This window comes from Lemur catta, chromosome 5 (genome assembly GCF_020740605.2).
Source record: "Lemur catta isolate mLemCat1 chromosome 5, mLemCat1.pri, whole genome shotgun sequence".
Classification (NCBI taxonomy): domain Eukaryota; kingdom Metazoa; phylum Chordata; class Mammalia; order Primates; family Lemuridae; genus Lemur; species Lemur catta.
This window is the reverse complement of record NC_059132.1, coordinates 63,615,277-63,638,331: the sequence shown is the minus strand read 5'-3', so window position 1 is coordinate 63,638,331 and position 23,055 is coordinate 63,615,277. Positions and strand designations below refer to the sequence as shown.

At 42.0% G+C, this 23,055-nt stretch overlaps 1 protein-coding gene and 4 non-coding genes across 5 annotated transcripts; 1 reads left to right on the top strand and 4 right to left on the bottom strand.

Annotated features, from left to right (window-relative positions):
* Positions 1–80: 80 nt before the first annotated feature.
* Positions 81–153, bottom strand: TRNAV-CAC. The gene has a single exon. It is a non-coding gene; the product is annotated as a tRNA-Val (tRNA).
* Positions 154–894: 741 nt separating this feature from the next.
* TRNAR-ACG lies at positions 895–967 on the bottom strand. The gene has a single exon. It is a non-coding gene; the product is annotated as a tRNA-Arg (tRNA).
* A 4,409-nt stretch (positions 968–5,376) lies between these two features.
* On the top strand, positions 5,377–5,450 carry TRNAT-AGU. Its single transcript has one exon. It is a non-coding gene; the product is annotated as a tRNA-Thr (tRNA).
* Positions 5,451–8,466: 3,016 nt separating this feature from the next.
* On the bottom strand, positions 8,467–8,549 carry TRNAL-CAG. Its single transcript has one exon. It is a non-coding gene; the product is annotated as a tRNA-Leu (tRNA).
* A 7,807-nt stretch (positions 8,550–16,356) lies between these two features.
* BTN1A1 (butyrophilin subfamily 1 member A1) lies at positions 16,357–21,943 on the bottom strand. Its single transcript, XM_045551971.1, has 7 exons — positions 21,865–21,943; positions 21,288–21,635; positions 19,023–19,304; positions 18,036–18,185; positions 17,557–17,577; positions 17,436–17,462; positions 16,357–17,030 (listed from the first exon to the last, which is right to left on the bottom strand). Exons 1-7 carry the CDS (start codon positions 21,941–21,943, stop codon positions 16,357–16,359), a joined length of 1,581 nt encoding a protein of 526 aa, XP_045407927.1.
* Between the last annotated feature and the right edge of the window lie 1,112 nt (positions 21,944–23,055).

The window sequence follows — 23,055 nt, the reverse complement described above, 5'->3', positions numbered from 1 at the left end:
CAATACGGGAAATTTATGATGGCACGAAAATTTTTAGAAAAAACATTCGGGAACTACTTTTGCGAGGAAAAACCCCAACGTGTTTCCGCCCGGTTTCGAACCGGGGACCTTTCGCGTGTGAGGCGAACGTGATAACCACTACACTACGGAAACTCTTACACACAAAACCGCCCAAGTCAACACTTCACTCTGTGCAACACCCTTTTTCCCTGTCCCTATCCCGGCAGCAGTGCAGTGCGTTGCGTTGGTGTATGCATGCGCATCCTTACCGGCCTCTCAAATTAGAGAACCAAAGCGCAGACCAAGTCCTTGCAGTGTGTGCAGACCTGAAAGCAAATCCCTAATAATTTATTCTACAAATGTGACTAGATGAGAAAGAACAAAATAGAGACTTTACTGTTTCTGAATAACCCTCCATTATTACTGCTCAACCTGAAGATTTTGCTGTCTTCCCCTTTGCTTAATAGCTTACTTCAAACTTACTTTATTTTATTTTGAGACAAAGTCTCACTGTGTTGCCCGGGCCAGAGTGCCGTGGCGTCAGCCTAGCTCACAGCAACCTCAAACTTCTGGGTTCAAGCGATCCTCCCGCCTCAGCCTCCCAGAGTGCTAGGATTACAGGCGTGAGCCACAGCCCGGCCCAAATAGTCAAATGGACTGAAAAACGGGGCACAATTTGGGGATGGCGAACGTCTCTCTAGCTACGCTTTGGTTAGTGCCACCACATGGTCGGACGTGGAATTTGCTCTGCAAAGAAGTGATGATTCCTGGGTCATAAGCCGGGTACTTTGCTTCCGAGATTTCTAGGCAACATCTACCGTGCACGAATTTTCTTAATCTATTGAACTCTTGTACAATCAGGAAGATAAAGAAGTAAAAGAAACACCTGCACATCGAGCCAGCCAGGAGTCGAACCTGGAATCTTCTGATCCGTAGTCAGACGCGTTATCCATTGCGCCACTGGCCCCGCGTGTGTGAAAGATGGCGGCAGCTGTGCCTTCCTAAAAAGCTAGTCAGCGGCTCCGCTCCTACCTGCAAGGTCTGGGCTGGGGCTGAAAGTCCCGTCTGCTGGGTTTATCTAGGCTCGTAGCGTACGGTCTCTCCGGGGGCTACTTGTGCATACGCGCCATTGTTTTTACTCCTTTCTTGGTCTCTCTCTGCAGGGTGAAAAATGGTTGTGAAAGGCAAACTCCCCACCCTCTCTGCCCCAGTATCTCCTTTCCATTCATGCAATCAGTATTGCTGTTCAAAGCACTGGAGATGCAACCATGAAGAAGCCAAATGCGACCCCCTGACCTCAAGAAGATTACATGGCCGTGGTGGAGACAGATAGTAAAGCGCTAAATAAATAAAATAATGGTGATAAGCGCCTGGAGAAAAAAATATAAAACAGGGAAAGGGGATATGAAAGTCCAGCAGTGAAGGTGGTGATGAACAAGAGAGAAATGAGAGTATTAGGGGGGAAAGAGTGATCTGCAACAGGAGAAAATCGCCAGGGGAAAGGCTTGGAGGTGGGAGCCGGCTTGGGAGTAATAATGTTGAGAAGGCTGGTGCTGAGTGGAGCGAGATAGGAAACCCTGGGAGATCACCTTGGGCCTTGTAGACCTGTGGTCCCCAACCCTGGTCCGCCGCCTGTTCAGAACTCGGCCGCACAGCAGGAGATGAGCGGGCGGGAGAGTCAACAGCTTCATCTGTATTTTCAGCTGCTTCCCATTGCTAGCATCAGCGCCTGATGTCCGCCTTCTGTCAGATCAACAGCGGCATTAGATTTTGTATTATAATGAGTTGTGTAATTATTTTGTTATATATTATAATGTATAATAGAAATAAAGTGCACAATAAATGTAATACGCTTGAATTATCCCGAAACCATCTCTCACCGACCCTCCCCCCCCAAAAAAATTGTGTTGCATGAAATTGGTCCCTGTTACCAAAAAGGTTGGGGACCGCTGTTGTAGACCCTTGTAAGGAAGGACTTTGGCTGGTACTCTATAGGAAATTGGAAGCTGTTGTATGCTTGCATGATCTGATCTTTTTTGTGGCTCTCTGTGGGTCGTTTAAAAAAAAATTTTTTTTCAAACATTTACTAAGCACGACTGTTCTAGGCACCTTCACTACATGTTACTCCTACCACAAGGAGCATCATCAACTCTCGCACACACATGAATGCTCACTGGTTCGCTTTGAAAGCAAACAAGTGTCTCAGATGTGTTTCAGTCTCTATATTTCTTAGAAGTCATTATCCCCACGCCTGGTAGCACTATAAATAAGTTGAGGGCTAAATGGGCGTAAAACTGCCTGATATTGAGAATATACACGTTGAGATTAAAAAATATTTGTTTTCAGTTTATAAGGTTTCAACAGCCCTTACAAAAAATATTCTTCTCTTTCTGCATAAACGTTAAGGTAAACCCAGTTATAGATTCCTTCCTAGACAATACAACAGGGATCTTCTCAAGTTTTATACTATGGACCCCTAGGATAGTGTGATCATGGACTCCACCTCAGAATAATACTTTTAAATATAAAAAGTTAATATATAAGATTTCAAAAGGAGACCAATTCTGTTGAAATATGTTACCAAAACATTTTAAGATTATGACATAGTAATATTTGTGTGATCCTTTATTAATACACTAAATGACACTATCCAGCAGGGGACTGAGGAGTTCTAATAAATAGTGTTCTCTCAAAGCAGTAATGAACATAAATGATATTTTAAGGAATTTGTAACAACTATATTTTGATGTGAAAATATTTGTGATTTTCAATAGTGATACTCATGAGAGCTCAAATACCACTGTGGTTTGTTGCCTACATTCATAATGAAAGAAAACACAAAACTTCAGTAACATCTTTTTCAAAATTAACATTTATTTTCTTATCCACGTTCAGAGATCATCCTTTCCCCATTAGAAGTAAGAGTAGATTTCTGCTCTAAAGAGGAGTTTGGAAACATGAACAATTGTGCCTGAATATTCAGAAATGAAACAAACTGCGATACCTCCAGCTCCTATTTTATCCTCATCACATACCCAGGATTGGACGGCCAGATCCTAGGTCATCCCTGGGAGTCACAGGTCCCATCCTGCACTTCCAAAGTGGGCTTTAACCCAGCTACCTGAAGGTTCTGTCCACATTTGCTCTCCTCAGTGTTTGTCTACAAAAATTTCCCTTTGTTTTACAGATTTTGAAGGCCTTTCTTGGCTGCTTCAAATTTTTCAGCCATATTAATTACAAGGCATGCTTTTACTTTGTTTCTGGAAATATTTCTACTGGAGGTTCTTTTCTGACAGTTCTATAATAGTTCCAGCTTCCAGTCTTTTCTTCAGTGGTTATATCAGTCAGAGAAACAAAGTCCAGGAAAAAAAAAAACAGTAGGAGAATATATATATTGGCTTAGGTAATTGTGGGTGGGGACTGGCAAGTCTGAAATCTGTGGGGAAGGCAAAAGCTGATGTCCTAGTCTTGAAATGGAATTTCTTATTTCCTGGAGAAGCCTCTGTTTTCCTCTTACTGTTTTTTAAGTGATTGGACAAGGGCCACCTACATTACCAAGGATAATCTCCTTTATTTAAAGTTAACTGATTGTAGATGTTAACCACATTTACAAAATATCTTCACAGCAACATACAGATTAGTGTTTAATTGAATAATTGGGTAGTATAGCCCAGCCAAGTAGACACATAAAACTATCACAGTGGTGGACTCTCCTCTGTGTCTCAGTGCACTATTTTTTCAGTTTTGCCCCCAGGCATATAGTAAACTGCACTGTCTGTCACTGCCATATTTCTTTATGTTATTGTTGGTAGTCTGTGACAGTGATTTGTACCTTCTGCAGTTTCAGATGTGTGGAGCAGAGCCAATGTGAGGCTTCCATGGTACATCCCTATCATCTTGATCATGGTGGGAACTGAGTGGTAGAATTCACAACAAGATTTCTGTAAGTGATTGCTCAAAGTCTCAATTTTCTTCCAAGTCTTATCTCTGGCTCATTAAACAACTCCTTTGACATCCTATAAATTCTGTGCAGACTTTTGTCAGCTGCCAGCCAAAGGAAAAACCCAAACCAAATATCATTGGCTCTGTTGCCTGTCACCTCCCACAGTTTGGTCAAAGCCATGTTAGTTATGATTGCACTGCTTATGATGATTATATTGGCTCCAAGCACACTAATAATATGATGGCTAAGCTTATAATATTAAATAAATAGGAGCTTATTTCATGAGTTGCAATCAAACTGAGTGTTGAGTTCCATAGACTTTCACTCTTCTTATGAATATAAGAACTCTAACAGGCATGAACTCTTATTGTTCCCCCCACGATGTATGTAGGCACAGGTAAGTGCCAATGGCTGCCTTAGACTATGACAGAGGAATCCTTCAAATATTAATACAGCTTAGAAATACTGAAATGTTGATTTCAGCATTGTCACCAGGACAAGAGATTTCAAGTAAAACAACTAATCACAATTATAGGTTTCCCTTTGGAAAACTATAGCTATGGCGATAATTTACAAACTCTTCAGAGTTTCATTAAATTCCTTTGTTCAAATTACATTTCCAAGGACAGATTTATTTTAACAGAGCAATTTAAAAAGAGTTACAAATATTGACACAAGCCCACATGACAATAGAGAAGTTCATGTGAAGACTCTCAATTTGACATCATATCAAATCAGATCCTTTGGACAAGTATTACTACAGCTACAGTGGGGAGGAGGCCTCTCCGTTATCTTTTTCCAAGATTAGGTTGTTAGTTATCAAGTCTTGCATTTTAAAGGAGCAACTCTGGAATTCTATTAGTTAATCTTATAAGCAAGAAGCAGATAGGTGGAACCCAATTTTAGCAGAAAGAAATGGGGTAAGGACTGGAATTTTAATTAAATTCCAGTTTAATTTAAAACCCATGAAATAAGAAACAGCTTGTTTCCTGCAGAGGCCCATTCTTGGTGCTGGGAGTGTTCTGATGTAAATGTGTTACACGACCTGCAGGAATATTCTGTAAATGTTGCTGGCTCCCCTCCTTCCTACCCTGTACTCCCTGAAGGCTCAGGTCATACTTCATCCACGTTAGGATAAGCTGCTGAACTCTTGCCCTTCGGAGCAGTTCCCTGTTGTGCTCCTCTGAGCGCACCGGGGAGTCAGGCTAGCACCCGCATTGCATTTCCCCACCCAACCCCCGCGCGAAGTACTCAGTTTTCCTGCATATGAGCGGTTTCTTAAGTCTTTTGGGGAGAAGCCAGGATTCTTCTTCAGGGTCTGAGGAAGCTTCTGGCTGCTCCTTATCTTCAGTAACAAGAAAGTAAATAAACGCACAGAACAAAAGCAAATATCATTCCTTTTCTCTGCTGACTGGGAGAACACAAGGCGTGGTGGCTCCGTGGCTTAGCTGGTTAAAGCGCCTGTCTAGTAAACAGGAGATCCTGGGTTCGAATCCCAGCGGGGCCTTTGTTTTCCGTGGTTTTTCTTCCTTCCAATTAACCATGGCTAATTGAAGTGCAAGCCTGCAAATTATTTTCCCCTACGGGCCTTCACCTTCCTGTTTAATGTGGAACTGACAGTGGATCCTTATTGTTCATGAAAAAGAGGCAAAGATGAATTTGGCTTTCTTTTGGAAGAGCGGATTTCTGCATTTCTTGGTTTTCTTACATTTTTATTCCACAGGTAATGTTTTTTCAAGAAATGCAAAAGGAACCAGGGAAAGCAGAAGGCAAACACCAAATTTAAACTACAAGCAACATCAAAATCTCTGGTCGTTCTATTTTCTTTCCTGGGGAAATCCCAAATGGATTCACTCTCACAATCTCCAGGCAATGTTTTTAGAAAGGTCAACCTTTGGAATAATTGATAAAGCTGTTGTTGAGAAGGTTGTAGCATCTCTGACAATTCATAGCAGCCAGTAAAATCCAACCAAATAAAACAACCTATGATTAACTATCTTAAAAAGTTGCATTGTGGTCAGAATTTTTTGGAAAGGAAAAATCTAAGTGCAAACAAATATTTGTCAACCTAACTTCAGAAAAGAAACTTTCATAGAGAAGCATCCATTTGCTTGCAACCAACCACGAGGTTGGGCATCATCCCATCCACTGAGGGGGCTGAAGAGAACAAAGGGTGAGGAAGAAGAGATTCGCTCCTTCTCCCCCTACCCACTGCTTGACATCTTATCTTGTTTACTCCTGTTCTCAGACTAGGGTTTATATCATCAGCTCCTTGGGTTCTCAGGCCTTTGAACTCAGACTGAATTATACCACCTGCTTTTCTGGGTCTCTGCCTAGCAGAAGGCAGACTGTGGAACTTCCCATCCTCCCATAAATGTGTAAGCCAATTCCTCATCATAAATATTAATCTCTCTCTCTCTCTCTATATATATATATAGATAGATAGATAGATATAGATAGATAGATAGATAGATAGATATAGATATAGATATAGATAGATATACTATTAGTTTTGTATCTCTGAAGGACCCTTACTAATATGAACAGGTAGTTTATTATGACAAAAAAAATTTGCCAGGCACTGTTCTAAGCATTTTATATATACTAAGTCATGCAATCCTCACAGCATACTGATGAAGTAAGGTACAATTATTTCCTCCATTTTAAAGAGGAGGACACCAAGGCATAGGGTTGCAAAGTCACTTGCCTGGAAGGTCATATAGCTAGTAAGTGGCAGAGTCCAGGGGTGAGCCCAGGCAGCCTGAATTGAATTGGACCAACCTGCTGGCCTTCTAAGCACCTGTAAGTGCTTTTCCTAACACCTTAGGGGGTGCACGTATTTGCCAGTTCCTTCTTTCTCTTATGTTGCCATGGCAGCAGGGACTCAAAATCATGTTTAATCAGAATGTCACCATGGACAGAAATGGAATGAATATGTGGCCACTTGGGCCATGAGGGGAAACCTTGTTTGTTTGTTCTTTTCTAGCCTTGTTGATGACAATCTTTCTAAGACATTAATTCACTTTTCTTTCAATATATGTATGAATCTTTTTGTGAGTTTTGAGAAACTTGGGCAAGAGGGAGAGAGCAGAATGATTTTGAATATAAGTAATCATAAAAGAGATTCACCCAATATTTTGCTTTTGTAACCTAATATTAGTTTGGATTTCTTTTTTTAAAAAGGAATGATGAGGTTTTAGTCAGCTGAGATTTTTGAGTAATTGAGGTTTTGCAATAAATTATGAGTGCAAAATAGAAACATTGCCTATTAATGTTTGTAACTATAGCTATTAATGCTCAAGATGAACAGGCTGAACAACTGGAAAATGGAATTTGAGGAATATTTCTGGAGATGTCACTAAATATGAACTTTTTCTGTGTGTGTAAATCATCCTCCCTGGGTCCTGGGTCCTGTTCTGAACTGCAAAATTAGCAGATTGTCAGAGTTTCATGACCTGCAATTCATTCCTGCTGTATCTCAAGGAAAATCTTATGCAGCTTCATAATGAAAAATGTAGGCATATGTTCATTGATAGAACTTTTATTTGTAGTGGCAAAGTGTTGGACCCAATCTGGGAGTCATTCCTGGGGGAATAGGTGGCCTCACATGGCAGATCTCTATGCAGCAATTGATCTAGATGTGGTCTAGATGTGCACACAGCAACATAAACTCAAAACTGCAGTGCCAAAGGAATATGGTAAAAATAGAATAAGATCCATGGCACAGTGCCCCTTATGTAAATTAAAAATGCATGCTGGAAAGAGCAGTGGGGAGGGGATAAAGAGGGGATAATTAATGGATAGAAAAATACAGTTAGATAGAAGGAATAAGATCTAGTGTTTGGTAGCACAATAGAGCAACTATAGTTAACAGTAATTTAGTGTACGTTTCAAAATAACTAAAAGAGTGGAATTGGAATATTCCTAACACAAAGAAATGAAAAATGCTTGAGGTGATAACTACCCCAGTTACCCTGATTTGATCATTTCACGTTGTGTGCTTGTATGAAACTATCACATGTATGCCATTAACATGTAAAACTAGTATGTATCCATAATGACTTAAAATAAATTTTTTTTTAAACTTGCATGCACTTAAACCAATAACACATATTCTACAGAAACATAATGAAAGAGAAAGATGTCGTTTCCAGTGATTTCTTATGGGGAGTTGGGGTGGAGTGGAGTGAGGAATGAAACTGAGGAAAGTGAAATAAAATGGAATCTAGAAATAAAAAAAATGACAGAAGGGCCCTGAAGACATCAATAATTATAATAAGACATGAACTGAAGAGTAATTCACTCAAGTCTGTATGTGAGGGGCAGAGAGGGAGAGACAAAGACAAAGAAATGGAGGAGACGAGATTAGAATCAGGAGTTTTTGAATTATTTTCTGAGTACAGAGTGCCTTTATCCCAGAACTCGGGTAATTTATTTAAAAAAAAAAAAAATCATTCTTAGATGGACAAGAAGGAAAACGCAGTTTAGTAAACCTTAAGCAGGGAAGGAAAATGAAGCAAAGCTGTCAGGAGTGGGATTCGAACCCACGCCTCCAGGGGAGACTGCGACCTGAACGCAGCGCCTTAGACCGCTCGGCCATCCTGACTTGCTGGTAACTACTGACGCTCAAAACTTACTTCTGGCTTTACCTAAAAGCTCGTCGGTTTTGGCTTTTTTTCTTTTTATTGTTGTTTTTGGTTTCCCCTTTAAGATCTGGGAATTCTGTCGAAAGCTAAACTGCTACCTCGTGAACTACCCTGGACAAAGCTACAGAGCAGCGTCTTCTCTGCGAACACAGAGTCTACCCCAGGCTGTGCGGGGCGGGCGCATTGGGGAGAAAGCGGGAGTTTACTCCCCACTTTTGACTGAATTCTAGTTAAAATAATGGCATCCATGTTGAGTTCAACATTGCAAGAATGCCTTGCTTAAATTTACACTTACTCGCAGGAGGTTTTAGGCTTATTCCAATTTTTGCTGGAACAAGGTGCTCCATAAGCCCTCCCATCTTTTGAGTTGTTTTAATCTTGCCCCTGGGAGTCAGAAAGCTGGCTTGTCTTGCTTCCTGATCTGAGTTTCTGGAGCTATACACCGAGAATCTCTACACTTTTCTGTGTGGATGTTATACTGTAATAAAAACTTTAAAAACCAAAACAAAAATAAATCGGTGAGTAGTTTCTGTATCTATTAAACACGGCCCCAGGGGCACTTGCTACTAAGCCTCGACCGCAGCAGCTTTTCTAAAGTTTGTACACAAAGGTCAGATGTGACCCACAGTCAGTATATCACGGACTGGAAGTCAGGGAACCTGAGTTCGAATTTCAAACAGAACCAGAAGCCTGAATGATCTTAGATAAGTCATTTTGCCTCTGTGGACCTTAGAAACGGTTTTCTGTCCACTGCCACACCACCGCGAACGCGCCTGATCTCGTCTGATCTTGAAAGCCAAGCGGGGTCCAGCCTGGTTAGTACTTGGATGGGAAAAACGGCTTTCTTGAACACCTTCCGGTTTGGTCGTGGGTGACTCACGACCAAATGATGAAATACAGTGCTTAATCCCTTAAATTAAGCATTAAATCCCCATCTCCAGGGAACCAGTTAGATGCTGTAGTCCCTCCCAGACCTACTGAATCAGAAGTTTTGCTATTTACAACATGGTGACTATAGTTAATGACAATGTTATTGAATACTTGAAAATTGCTAAGAGAGTAGATTTTAAATGTTCTCACCACACCAAAAAATGATAAGTATGTGATGTAATAGATATGTTAGTTTGATTTCGCCTTTTCACAACGTATACATATAACAAAACATCATTTTGTACATCATAAACATATAATCTTTGTCAATTTATAAAATAAATAAGTAAATAAAGAAGTTTTGGGGATAGAGTCCCACAGTATATGTTTAACAAGCCCTCCACATGCTTCTGAGGCATGATGGTTTCTTAACTACAGGCTTAAAGTGCAATACTCTGTAATTCTTAACAGAGAAATTGTCCTCACATTAGCATGAAGTGAGGTAAGAAAGCACATAGATAATTTTTTTATAATCCCCTAGGACAGTGATTCTCCCTTGGGGAGATTTTTAAATATACTATCATTTTCCCCACCCCACACAAATTAAATCAGAGTAGCTGGGAGTGTCACCTGGCAATTGTATATTTTTAAGGTTCCCATTCTACCCCTAGGTGATTCTAATGGGCATCCAGGTTTGAGTTCATTGTTTTAAGGTTTAGAGAAAATTTGCATCTTTCTGTTAAGGATGAGGGTGCAGCCACATTCAAAAAAGTGTTCAAGCCTATGTGTACAGGGCTCTCGTGCAAAATATTTGCAAAACGCAGAGCAAAGCAGTGAAAAGCACGGTTTACAATCGATGCTTGTAAGGCTATGTGTGCATGTGCACCCACACTGGGGTGTCTGAATGCAAATCACTGGAGATAGCCAGAGATGACCACAAAAAGAAGGTGTTCCCTAGTGCCCTGAATGATAGAGTCCACCCTTTCTGGGAAATAACATGGAAACAGCCTCCAGAGAATATTAAAATTCAATTATTGAAATGATTGTGTGGGAGGAACTTGTTTACATTTTGTGAAGACAAAGGCATATCTCAAGGATTTGGACAACTTTTCTGGGTTCCAGGCATCCAACACCCAATATCATCATACCCAAATGTTGGTGCTGGTCATAATTGAGTGATGAGATTTTGGACTATTTTTATTTTTAAAAAAAACTTTCATGTATTTTCAGGAAAATAAGTTATTTCCATTTTAAAATAATAAAATGAGAGATAAGAGTAAATGTGTATATAGTTGGGAGTGGGCTGTCAGGTACTCTTGCAAGTGGGAGATTTGAGGAGATATGAGTACTATCTGGGGGTAGAAGAGATGTGAATTGAGATGCACCAAGAGATGGCATGGAAGAGCTGCTGTTGATTAGGGAAGAAGGAAGTTGTTCAATTATTTTTCTCTTAGTCTGAATGCCTGGATGTCACAGAGTCTCTGTTGAATAGAGGCAGGCACCAGTAAACATGTGACTACCAGAGTTGGCATTTGGCAGGGTGAAATGAAATCAGCTATTATTATTTTAGTGCATTTGCATTTTTCATCTGATTTTTAGTTGCTGGATAGAAAGGCTTTTGCTTCTGGTTTAAAAGGAAAGTCAGACATTAGCAAATACTTCAGTTAGTTCTGGTACTTTTGAAATAATAGTATCACTGACTCTGCCTCAGGTGACTAAGACAGGCTTTGGTAAATCATTGGCTGGCATTAGTACATTCTTGTTTCTTAGAAAATTTGGAAATAAAGCCAGAACTACTGAGACTGATAGTTTTTTCACCTCTGGGGCACTTTTGTGATAGCTGATGCCAGCTGGACAGGCAGCCACAGGCAGGTTCTTAGCTACATCAGATAAATTCTTCTTAAGGGGTGTGTCTGGCTGGAGCTTGGTGAAAAAAGGAAGGACATGGTGTTTCCCAAGAATCTACCACCAGCTCAGTACGCTACTTGATGACCATTTTCCTTGAAGATCATGGGGAAAAGGGAAGGGAAGGCAAGTCACAGAACTGATTAAAATCTGTGACCATTTTTTTCTCTATTCTCAGAGAGAGATTCCTGTGGCAGCCCCATTTATTCTGGGTGACATTTTACAGATACATTTTAGGATACACATTATACATTAAAAGAGTAAAACAACTGCCTAAGTTTCCTAAATACTTATTGTTATTACTTTTAATAGGATGAATGTGAATGAGTTTTCTTTTATTTTTCCTTTCTTACTTTGGTGTGAGATTTATTTAGGATGAGGGTGAGGAGAGTGTTGAGGCAAGGGCTTGTATCTAAACACACACTTGGATGTAATGCTAACCCCAAGTGAATTCTCATTTGACTCCCTTTTTCCCTCCCATCAGCTCCAGAAACAAGCCTATTTCCCTTTTGTGGCTGCCATCATCCATTCTTCAACTTGAGTTTCCCCTTCTTGTGGCCCACGCTAGAATGCAATGCAGACTCACAGCTTCCCCACTACCTTCTCACCCCCAAAACAAACAGAATGCTTTGGAGAATTTTAATATTGCAGAGATAGATATTGGATTTTAAAAAAGTAAGGGAGCCAGCAAAGTACGGTCAGCGTCGTGTCGCCTGACTGGGATTGCGCGGGAACCAGGCCAGCGGGACTACAGAATGGGCTGAGGCGTCGACAGCTGGGTCCGGGATCTTAGGACGTCCTGTTTGAGGAGAGGGCGGCACCGAGGGTTTCCAGGCCCCTGGGCCTGATAAATGGGCTAGTGCTGCAGTGCGAGGGCCTCTTATTTGAAGGGAGCACGATGGGATGTGTGGGGACCCCTCGCTTAATGGATGATGACATGTACTGAGGGAATCTCAGTGTTGCTGGGAGTGACCAAGACGGCCGGAGTATCCCTAAGTTCTGTTGAGGGTTGGAGCCTCACAAGAACACCTTACTGCCAAGCTGGCAGTTTTCATGGACAAAAAGGCTCTGTGGAAGATTCCCATTTTTTTCTATTTTTTAATATTTGAAAGTATGAGTTTATTGAGGATATGCATTGTCCAGCTTGAATACATGAAAATATAAATGTTAAAAAAAAGCAAAGAAAAAAAAAAACAACCTAAGGTAGGATGATGGAATTTGTAAAAAAAAAAATAATAATAAAACATAAAAAAAAAATAAGTGCAGGGAGAATGCAATGTGTCCTGTAAGTGTTAGAGTGGTATTTATTTTCATAATGCATCATAATGTAAATGGATAAAGAGTGATTTCTCTTAGTTCCTTTTCCAGTCTCCTCTTGCCTCGTCTTGGGATCCAAGATTCATCCAAACATCCCTTTTAACCCAGGGGCTGATGCTACTCAGTCTCCTCCTTCCTTTAGCGGACTTTATCCTTGATTCTCTCAAGCCTGTCTTGCAAATAAACATTGACTGATTTATTATAAGGGATATTACAAAGGGTGCAGGTGAACAGCCAGATGGAAGAGATGCTTAGGGCAAGGTGTGCGGGAAGCTTCCATGCCCTCTCTTTGGACAGAGGGATAAGTAGGAATAAATGATACTCTCGACTCAGGAGTATAGTGTCGGGTAAACGTGTGGGCTGGGTAGTGTTCGAGGAAGGGTCAAGAGGAAGGGGACATTGGGTGCTAGGGATCTGTGAAATGGTGGAGGAAGGAGCCTTCTGTTGGTTCTCCAGGTGCAGGTCCTTGGTCCAGTAGAAGGTAGCGTGCTAAGTTGTATTTTTCTTCTGTTGCTCCCTATGCCTAAGAATCTCCTGAGCCAGTGGGTTCCACCTTGGTAATATCTCTAAAAAGTTTTCTGGCGTTCCAACCTCTAAATTAACTTAGTTTGCCCTCCTACTCAACTGCCATTGGCTCAGTGGAAGATGTCTTAGACACCTATAGCAAGGACGCCTGCCTTTGGATACAGGCTTGGCCATATACTATGTGCCTTTAACCAAATCACTTCATTTCTCTTTTCTCTTTATTTTCCTCATCTCTGAAAGGAGGGGTTTGGAGTAAATGTTAACAGTCACTTTTCATACTGAAGTTCAATTACATTTTTCTCGTAGCTCCTTTCCAGAGTAAAACTTCTGTGGTCTTCTGATTTATAAGCCTGCATACAGATTCATTTTTAAGTAATCTAGTAGTACATCAATGGAAATGTGATTATATAGATATTATTACCTAGGAATTGAACCCCAAGTTAGTAGGAAAACACCAAAACCAGAATGAAAGCAAAATGATTGTGGGGCCTGGGAGTGACAATGACAAAATGTGGATAATAAACTATATTGTTGTTACATCTTGCTTAAAGTATAGTGAATGTGATGATACCAGACCTATCTGGTGTTCAGAATTTCAACCTAAGAAAGAATATTTGGTCCTTCCTTTGTCATGATCCTCTGTGAGGGTTGCAGATAGATAGAAAAGTTGGTTTTTGGCTTAATCATGAGAAATATATTGTGGTGCAATAATGGAAATAATATTTTAGTGTGAACATAACTTGGAATTTGGAGATATCGTGGTGTGACAAGGAATACATCTGATTTTGATGATTTCTCAGCTGAAGGCATACATATAAGATGATTTTCCCACCAGCTGGTGAACCTTTGGAGACTCACATTCTGTCCTTTTGGGCAGCAGTGCTGGCTGAACTGCATTAAGTCCCCCTCTGTGAGGGAGACTATTTCTAATCCTCTTTGGGGGCAACAGAGGAGAAAGTGGGCTCATTGAACTACCAGGGTCCTCAAGCAGAAATACAGAGTCTCTCCTTGGGCACATTTGTTTCCAAAGATCACCCATGATTTTTTTTTTTTTTCCAATTACAAGGCACTACCATTAAAGATTTCCAGCTATTTTCTCCTCTTGGAAAAGTACTATTAATTTGAAGAGGTAACTTCACTTACCTACACCATGGGCCAGTAACCTTTATAGTAGTAGAAATAGAGTCACCACCCAAACAGGGGCTGAGGGTAGCCATTGGCACTGTGGCCTTTGGGTAAGTAGTTGGGCACTCATTGGGCAGCAGCCCCCATGCCTACCTGCCCTGGTAAACACATTGCCATCAGGCCTTGGGATGAGCCTTAGACAAAAGCTTTGGCCAGCTACATTCCCAGTCAGGTTTTTTCCTTCTGTTTTGTTTTGTTCAGTTTCCACTTTTTGGGACTGAAAATAAAAAAGGAAGGTTCTTTCAGCAATCAGACAGATTTATTAGGTAAAGACCATGGGTAACATCTATCCTGGAAGCTGGAAAAATACAATGAAAATGGAAGGTGTGAGCCTGGATATATTTGCAGTCCATTGGCAAGACAAGCCACATATATACAGGAAAATGCCCAGTGGCAAATACAAACAGGTGCCATCAGTCCAGCTATGCTGAGCACAGTGGCTCAGCACTCAGGGAACCCTGAGGAGAAGCAGCATTTTGTGAAGCTGAGTGGGGAAATAGGGAACAGTGGCACAGTATAGAAATGAATGGCAGTTGAAGCTAACTGAAAGCATATTGGAGGGGTTTGGATGTTGCGATGAGGGCTGAGGAGGCATGAGGCTGAGATGGTGGCTGATAAAGTAGTGATATCACTGGATGCTTCCAGGGATGCCTTTGAAATGGAGAGATACTAGATCAAAAGGAAGAGGAGAACTGGAAATGTTGACTCAACAAAGTAAGGTTGGAATGACCTCCAGGCAAGGGAGAAACAGGTGGGTGCAGAGAGAGGAATAGGGCTTAAGGCTGCAGTCTCTAACGTGATTCACAGACTGTTAGGAACCAGGCTGAACAGCAGGAGGTGAGCAGCCAGAGAACAAAGCTTCGTTTGTATTTACAGCCACTCCCCATCATGCACATCACCGCATAAGCTCTGCCTCTTGCCAGATCAGCAGGGGCATTAGATTCTTATAACAGCATGAACCTTACTGTAAATTGTGCATTGGAGGGATGTAGTTTTGCACACTCCTTATAAGAATCTAATGTCTGATGATCTGAGATGGAGCTGATGCTAGTGCTGGGGAACAGCTGCAAATACAGATTATCATTAGCTGAAAGGTTTGACTGCACAATAAATGTAATGTGCTTGAATCATCCCAAAATCATCCTTCCCCTCTACCTACCCACACTCCTGCCCCAATCCCATGGAAAAATTGCCTTCCATGAAATCAGTCCCTGGTGCCAAAAAGGTTGGGGACCACTGCTGGCTTAAGGCACAGCTGTGCAGACAACTTTTGAGTGTTGTCTAAAATTCTCTCCTCTATCTCACATGTTGGACCCTCCAGCCCTGCTCATTTTAGCTACTCTGTACTCCCCCTTGCCCACAGCTCAGTTCCCACAGAATTAGGGCCAATTTCCTCTATCCTATAGGATATGGCTTGGAAAATTTGAGATATAGGCCCTAAAAACTCTAGGGGTAGACCAGGTATTCATCATGGGCCTGGGTTCACCCCACTTTCCTCCATCATCATGTCTCCTCCAAATTCCTTTATGGGATTTTGTTCTGAGATTGTCCTTTCCCAGAACCCTTTGGGTTTTCTGCTCACCTCAAACCTATTCCTCCACATACCCCTATTTTAGATACCAAAACATTTCTGCCACAACCCCATGCCACTCTAACCTCCATCTCGATCCCTAAACTATCCTTTGAGTTTGCTCCAAGTCCTTCCCTATAGGTTCTGGCTTTAAGGAATAGGAGATCAGTAGAAGCAGTTTAAGAATCACCTCTCCATCCCCCAAATATTTGTACAGAAACAAATTAGGAAGGTCCTACTCCCCACCCTCTCTAGCAGAAGCAATACAACCTTCACAAGATGAATTAATCTCTACCCAACAGGAAGAAACAGGGGCTGGCTGAAGCTGGCAGGTGAAGGCTCACAATGGAGGAGAGAGGTTAGAACAAAGGAAAACAACTGAGCTGGGATATTCCTTAAGGTGACCCTTGGCTGGGTTGGGTGGGGATTAGCTTAGAATGGAAAGTGTCTGTAACCTCAGAGGCAGAGTCCTCCCCCATGGGGGACAAGGGGATCTCCTTAGAAAGGTCCTGGACATTAGCAATGACTGTGACCCTCTCAGGCTCATCAGCAAGTGGGCAGATGGTCAGGGGCTTTTCACCAGAGGACCAAAGGCAAAAGAGGGGACGGAGGAAGCCAGAGAATATGTTTTTAGAGAATGTATAGATATGAGATCCATCAGTCATGTTGTAGAAGGAGATGTTTCCTGATTCATAGTCCAGGAAAATTCCAACCCGGTGCAAGGGCCTTGACAATAGGAGAGGGGTCCGGAGAGGGGTGAGGGCCCAGTACCCATTTCCATACAACTCCAAGGCCCAGAACCCATTCTCAGGAATTATGGGGTCAAATCCTTTCCTTCGCACATTTTCCCTACACATGCCAATTGCCCAGTCAGTCCTGTCTCCCACCTCCACCTCCCAGTGATGTCTCCCTGAGGTAAAGGCTGCACAGCCCAACACACAGGGCCAGGAGTCAAATCTCTCAGGTTTCTCAGGTAGCATCCGACGAGAATCTTCCAGTTGAACAGATTTTAAATCCTCAGAAAGTAAGAGGTGGGGGTGGGCTGTGTCTGGATCCAGGATCATATCCACTGGAGACAGAGAGAGAGCAAGTCTGACCATCAGTGAATATCAGAGTTTATAAGACCTGTTTTTCCTTCTCGAAGAAATAGAGCACTGTTTTAGGAGTTGACAGGTCTTCTCCAAGGGAAAGCTGTTTGTTTCCATACCCACCAGGCTCCCTCCGTCACCAGCAGCCAGAGGGTGACTGTCCCCAGTGCCTAATGGGACCCTATCAGAGAGGGTTTGTCTCCTAGTCATCTTCCAAGGGCCCTCTATGTGCCTCAAGGGAAGTGTTGAGGCCATTTGCCATCACCTTATCCCTTCCTATCCTCATCACTAAAGTGTGTTTAGTGTTTTCATTTTCAAGTATCATAGGATTTTGAATTCTTAGGGGATAGAACCTCAGAGCCCTTGAGAAGTTCAGAGCTACTGACCTGCATGCCATGGAGACCTTTTCCATTCTGCAATGAAAGAGAAAGATAGTCATTGACAGGGTATACAATAAGAGAGAGAAAAACTTTGTGAGTAAAATAATGACAAGAAGATAGAACTTACTGAGCTCTTCTAGGACTTTGTCTGGAAAACAAACAAAAATACCTCAGTGGCTTTCTATACTGAACAAAAGGGAGGGGACAAAATTGGTGTGGGAAACACATGAAGCAGGAACTGTTTAATTCATGACTGCCTGATAACTGAAATATTATCAATAAATTCAGAACAAAGATTTTGTTTTGTTTTGTTTTCTAAGAAATATGCAGGAAGTTCCTATTGGCTTAGGAACAGGGGTACAGTCTGGGGGCAAGGGTAGTGAGTAAACATTAGGTCTAATATCTCAATTAGAATTGGTTTTGACTCTGTCTAAGCCCCAAGCCTCCTCATATTGGATATCTGCGACTTCAGGAGCTTATGATTCCTTCCAACTTTCAGAATTCTAGAATCAAATATCTTCCGTTGGAAGTCATCCTAAAGGACTTGGATATAGACCTATTCTGAAGCACTCCTGACAGGTAGCCCTTGTGTATTCTATGACTTACCTTTAGGGCTCAATGCATTCTTCCTCTCTCTGGATCTTTCCTTGTATAGTCTCCAAGTGAAAAATACAAACCCAATGGTGACAAGTCCTAGGACCATCAGGATGACAGCCATAGCCACTATCCAGGGAGTCAGACTTGGTAAGGAAGTAGCTAAAACAAAATCCCAAAGAAGGCCATTAGTTGAGAAACTCTGAGCAAGTCCAGCTTCTCTCCTGATTCCAAAGGAGGAGGAATAGAGGATGGCCTGGAATATTCTCATCCCTCCTACAGCAAAAAATAGTCACTGCTATAACACTCTAAACTTCTCAGGAAAAAATTGACCTTGAGCAGGAGAGGGCACAGAAACAGAGAAATGAAGAGTCATTTTGGGACAGGATCTGTGAAGTCATAAATATAATGGATTTACTAATGTTATATGGAAATTCTTCCTTAACTATTAATGTAGAATGGGAGCCAAGAGGATGAGGAAGGTTAAGAAGGAAGGCAAAATGTCACCTGTGTGTAACAGAATGCGATTCATTGAACAAAGAATAAGGAAAGGTTCCTACTTGACCCAGAGGTAGTATCTGGGGAATAATGAGAGGATTTGTTTCCTTGAGGACTTTGGAAACCTAGACAGAGCTCTAGCTTGAGATGGGGAGGGGAAAAGAGGATAAGAGTGGAAATAGTGAAATTAGAAAAATAATTTGGTCTTGTTTATTCAAGGAGAGAAAGTTCTGGATCAGAAAGGCCCCCAGGGATAAAACTTCTCTATCTCAGTTATATCTCCTAAAATGGAAAATCTGGAATTTACACGAGATCTAAGTAGATTTATGGCTTCAGAATCTTTACTCCTCTAATGAAGCTGGTGAGATTTCCTGAAGTCCATGGGCAAGAGTTTAGATGGGGAAAGTGGACAACTCTGCATGAGGTCACTCTGAGCAGGTGTCCAGGTGGTGTGGCTTTGAAACTGTGTCATCATAAGAATGCAGCATTGGTTTCACTGACCTGGTATGGAAATCTCTACTTCCTTCTCCTGGCCAAGAGGGAGGTTCTGGATGTAGCAGGACAATTTCTCCATTGAGGTATCTCTGATGATCACTGAAGAAGCCACAGTGAATAGACCTTTTTCATCAGGATTCCTGGACTCTGATGTGGATGGAAACTGCTCTCCCTTGGGAGTTCTCCACTTTACCTGGGGCTCTGGGTACCATCCCTCTGAGGTGCACTCCAGCCAGATCTCGCCACTCTCTTGAACTTCCGTGTGGATGTGAGGGTCAGAGCCCAGAGCTATGGAGGGAAAAGTTGGGCCTAATCAATTAGTGGACACCCTTCTGGGAGCCTTATATCTATAGAGCTATGTAGCTTGATAAACAGATTGAGAGAGAGAGAGAAAGAAAGAGAGAGAGGCACACAAGTGGGTGGACTGGGAATGGGAAGACCTCTTCTCCACATTTCGTTACACAAGGAAACTGAGGTATCACTAAAACAAATTTCATGTACCTTATCAGAGAAGGATGTTTTATTGGGATCTAGTTTTTCAAATGTCAGCAGGAGTTTGCTAAACAGATATGCCAGGAACACCAAGGAACACTACCTAGCAGGAATACCAAGACCAATGGCTTAGAGGCAGGCTAGTGGTCTAGGCTGAGAGTTCAGAGCTGGCAGATGCTGCATGCGTGGAAGTATTAGGAGAAAGCTTTGGGGAAGAGGAAGAGAACTAGGACTGGGTATTTAAGGATGAACAGAGAAGGAGTACCCTTGAGGAGGACGTTTGGAAGTTCTTGGCCCTCAGTTAACAATTTACATTTCCTTTATGTGTGATGCTGATTCAGAAATTTTCTTAAATGATTTCAACCTCATCTTCCCACATACCATTTTGCCCTAACATACATCAACATAAAGCTGCATTTCCTGTCTGTTCAGCCTAATTTTTTCTTCCAATTCCACGGGATACAGGGAAACACTGAGCTACAAAGAAGAGTTCTTAAACACATTTCCACAACCATTGGTTTAAATGCATATTCCAAGTTTGTATGTATATATGAGAATGTATATCCTTTTCATGAAAGGAATTGACACTTTCAGCAGATTCTCAAAGGTGTCTGTCACTCATAAAAGGTAACAACAACAGGTTTATGCCATCAAATCTCTAGGTTTTTATAATCAACTTTTAAGATACTTCTTCCCTAAAAACAAAATGAGAGTTATACACAATGCTGACACAGGGACACCCTGTTATAAAATAGGGATCCAGATTTCACCCAAGTATTTTTCAAACATTATCTTTACTTGAATATATATGTATGAAAGGCAACATATCTGTATATGATATGTTTTAGATTGGTTTAAAGCACAGTAATAATATCTTACAAGTCTATTTTCCTTTTAGAATTGGCAAAGTGGTTTCTCAAATATGTCTAATTTTATTTTATTGTTGAGAAATCATCTTGAATAAATACTTCTCCAGCTTTACAGTAAAACTCAAAGAGATTTGCTTGATGTCATTCACTAGTAAGCGGGAAAGTCAGACCTCAATGCATTCTTTCCTCCTGAATGTTTCTCTTTTTTGAAAAATTGTTCCCTTTGAATTTTAGCTTGAAGCAAAAGCAAAAACAAACCAACCCAACAAAAGCAAAATCTTTTCTATATGAATCAAGAATGTTAACATCGGGGGGTGGGGAGGCAAGGGCAATATACATAACCTAAACTTTTGTACCCCCACAATATGCTGAAATAAGAATAAAAAAAATAAAAAAATAAATAAAAATAAATAAAATGAAAAGAATGTTAACAAACGACCATGCTGTATAATCTTAGGATATCAATCCTGAGAAACTAATCAACAAAGCAGCCTCAAAGTGTGTGGCATGCTGACCACAGCCTTATTTTGATCTAAGAAATAGACACAACTTAAACGCCCAATTCTGGGACTTGATCAAGTAAATCGTGGTGTACTGGCATAAAAGAATGTTATATAGCTCTTACAGCTTACATTTATTAATTAATTCCATGGAGAAATGTTTGTCCTATTATTGAGGGGAAAGGACAAGAGATCATTGAAATAAAGTTCTATGAGAAAGACACTTCGCTGCTCTCTCCCCACTCTCAACACAAACCCCTTTTCTACTTTTCTACTACTCTAGGCCTGTCAACCCCCTCCAACCTAAAAGGCATTTTGAGAATGAATCTGGTGGTTTTCAAAGTAATTGATCCATAGGAAAATATATACCACATGGGAGTCACCGGAGAAAGTCAAAACCCGTCACTCACCAGCCACCTCCAGATGCAGGAGGGCTATGTTGTAGCTCCCGTTCTCCCTGAAAAGGCATTGGTATTCGCCATCATCAGAGACCCTGACGCCCTGTATCCTCACAGCAGCGCGCCCCGCGGAGATGTCGTCCTTCGCCAGCGTCACCCTCCCTCGGTACTCGGGCATCTGCTCTTCCTCCTGCTCTAGCCCGTCCCGGTACACCAACACGGCCGGCGAGACCTTGCTCCGGAACCACCGCAGCTCCATGTGCTCCGCATTCACGTTCGGGGACAGGTGACAGGGCAGCTCGGCATCTTCGCCCACCATGGCCAGGATGGGCTCCGAGGGTCCAATCACATCAAAGTGAGCTAACCAAAATGAGCAGGATCAGACAGGCTGTGGAGGTGGGAATTGGGAACCCACAGGGACCAGACTCCCACAAAAGTGCAGAGTCCCCCCTCTCTGCCTCTTATTCCTTGGACAGCCTGAGAGGGTCTGTGTGGACCCCAGTGGAGATCTCTGGGGAGAGCCAAATGGGATGGTTTACTTTCAATCCTGTAGGCCAGATAGAGACAGAGAGAGAGAAGAGAGATCTACCTGCATCCAGCTTGGGCAGCTGCAGGAGAATGAGCATGAACAGACATCTGGGGAGGCAGGAGTTGGGGAAAACTGCCATCTCTGGCCTTTCTGGGGTAGCAAGATACTGATGTGGGTCCCTCAGGAGCTTCAGCCTAGGAGATGAATAGACAGGAGATAACTGCCGGCTCTGCGGACACTCTGCCTTCCAAAGTCCACTCTACAGTTCTTTCCAGTCTGGAGTGCTCTGGTGATTTGCATCTGAAGGCCGCACTGTACCTCCTCTTCAGTGGGGATTCAATCCATGTTTCATCAGCACTTACTGCCCCAAGTTTGGTGAAGCATTTATAAAATAATAAATTGGGCCCTAAAACCCAGACTTAGGAGAAGGGAGTTGTGAGGCATAGTGTTCATTAGTGGGCTGCGTATCAGTGAACAAACCCTGGAATCACTGCACTAAAAAAAAAAAAAAAAGTCTTCTTCAAATACAGTAATTTGGTATTTGATTTTAGCTTAGCAACTATAATAAAGAAAATGAAGGCTGAAATGGAGACCAAGAAAATGAATTGAAGTAGAAAAGAGAAAAAGATGGGAGGAGATAGAGCAAGAAGGGGGAGCAGCAGAGAGAAGAGGGCCTAGGACCAGGGAGTGGGCTTGGGAGGGAGAGAACTATGCCCTTCTGGCTGCCCACTCTCTCAGGGGGCTGAGAGTAATCACACATACTGACCTGGATGATCTTGGAGGAAAAGGCTCAGGGGTGCATGTTATAGTCTGAGTTTTGCGCCAAAAAATCATTAATCTGCCATTCTGCTTCTGTAAACCTGCTTACTTCTGCTTGCTACCCCCAACACAGAAATTCCTAAGTGACTACAACACCCATGTTCTGCGTAAAATGATTACAGCCCCCACGTTTTGCGTGAAGCTATTACAAGACTCATGTTTTGCATGAAGAAGATATGGCCCAGAGCCCAAACTGCCCAGATCCTGTTACACCAAAGATAAGAAAATGATATCATGCTTACTCAAGGGTTTTTATACACGTGCTTGCTCTGTCTTAGTTGTCCACCCAGAAACTTACAATATAAAAACTTGCTGTTTCAAAGGCTTGCTGCTGCTTTCTGTGCCGCCTTTGGGCGTTGCAGAGAGTAGTCGCTGGCCAGCTAATAAAGACTCCTGATTTGGCTCAACTCGGTCTTTAAGTGGTCATTTCTC

Excerpts from the sequence above, each read along its gene's own strand:
- BTN1A1 (XM_045551971.1), bottom strand. The coding sequence starts at position 21,943 with ATGGCAGTTTTCCCCAACTCCTGCCTCCCCAGATGTCTGTTCATGCTC. Across the intron at positions 17,578-18,035 it reads GAATGCATTGAGCCCTAAAG|ACAAAGTCCTAGAAGAGCTC; the intron begins GTAAGTCATAGA and ends TTTGTTTTCCAG. Across the intron at positions 17,031-17,435 it reads AAGGTCTCCATGGCATGCAG|TGGATATGATCCTGGATCCA; the intron begins GTCAGTAGCTCT and ends CTCTGTCTCCAG.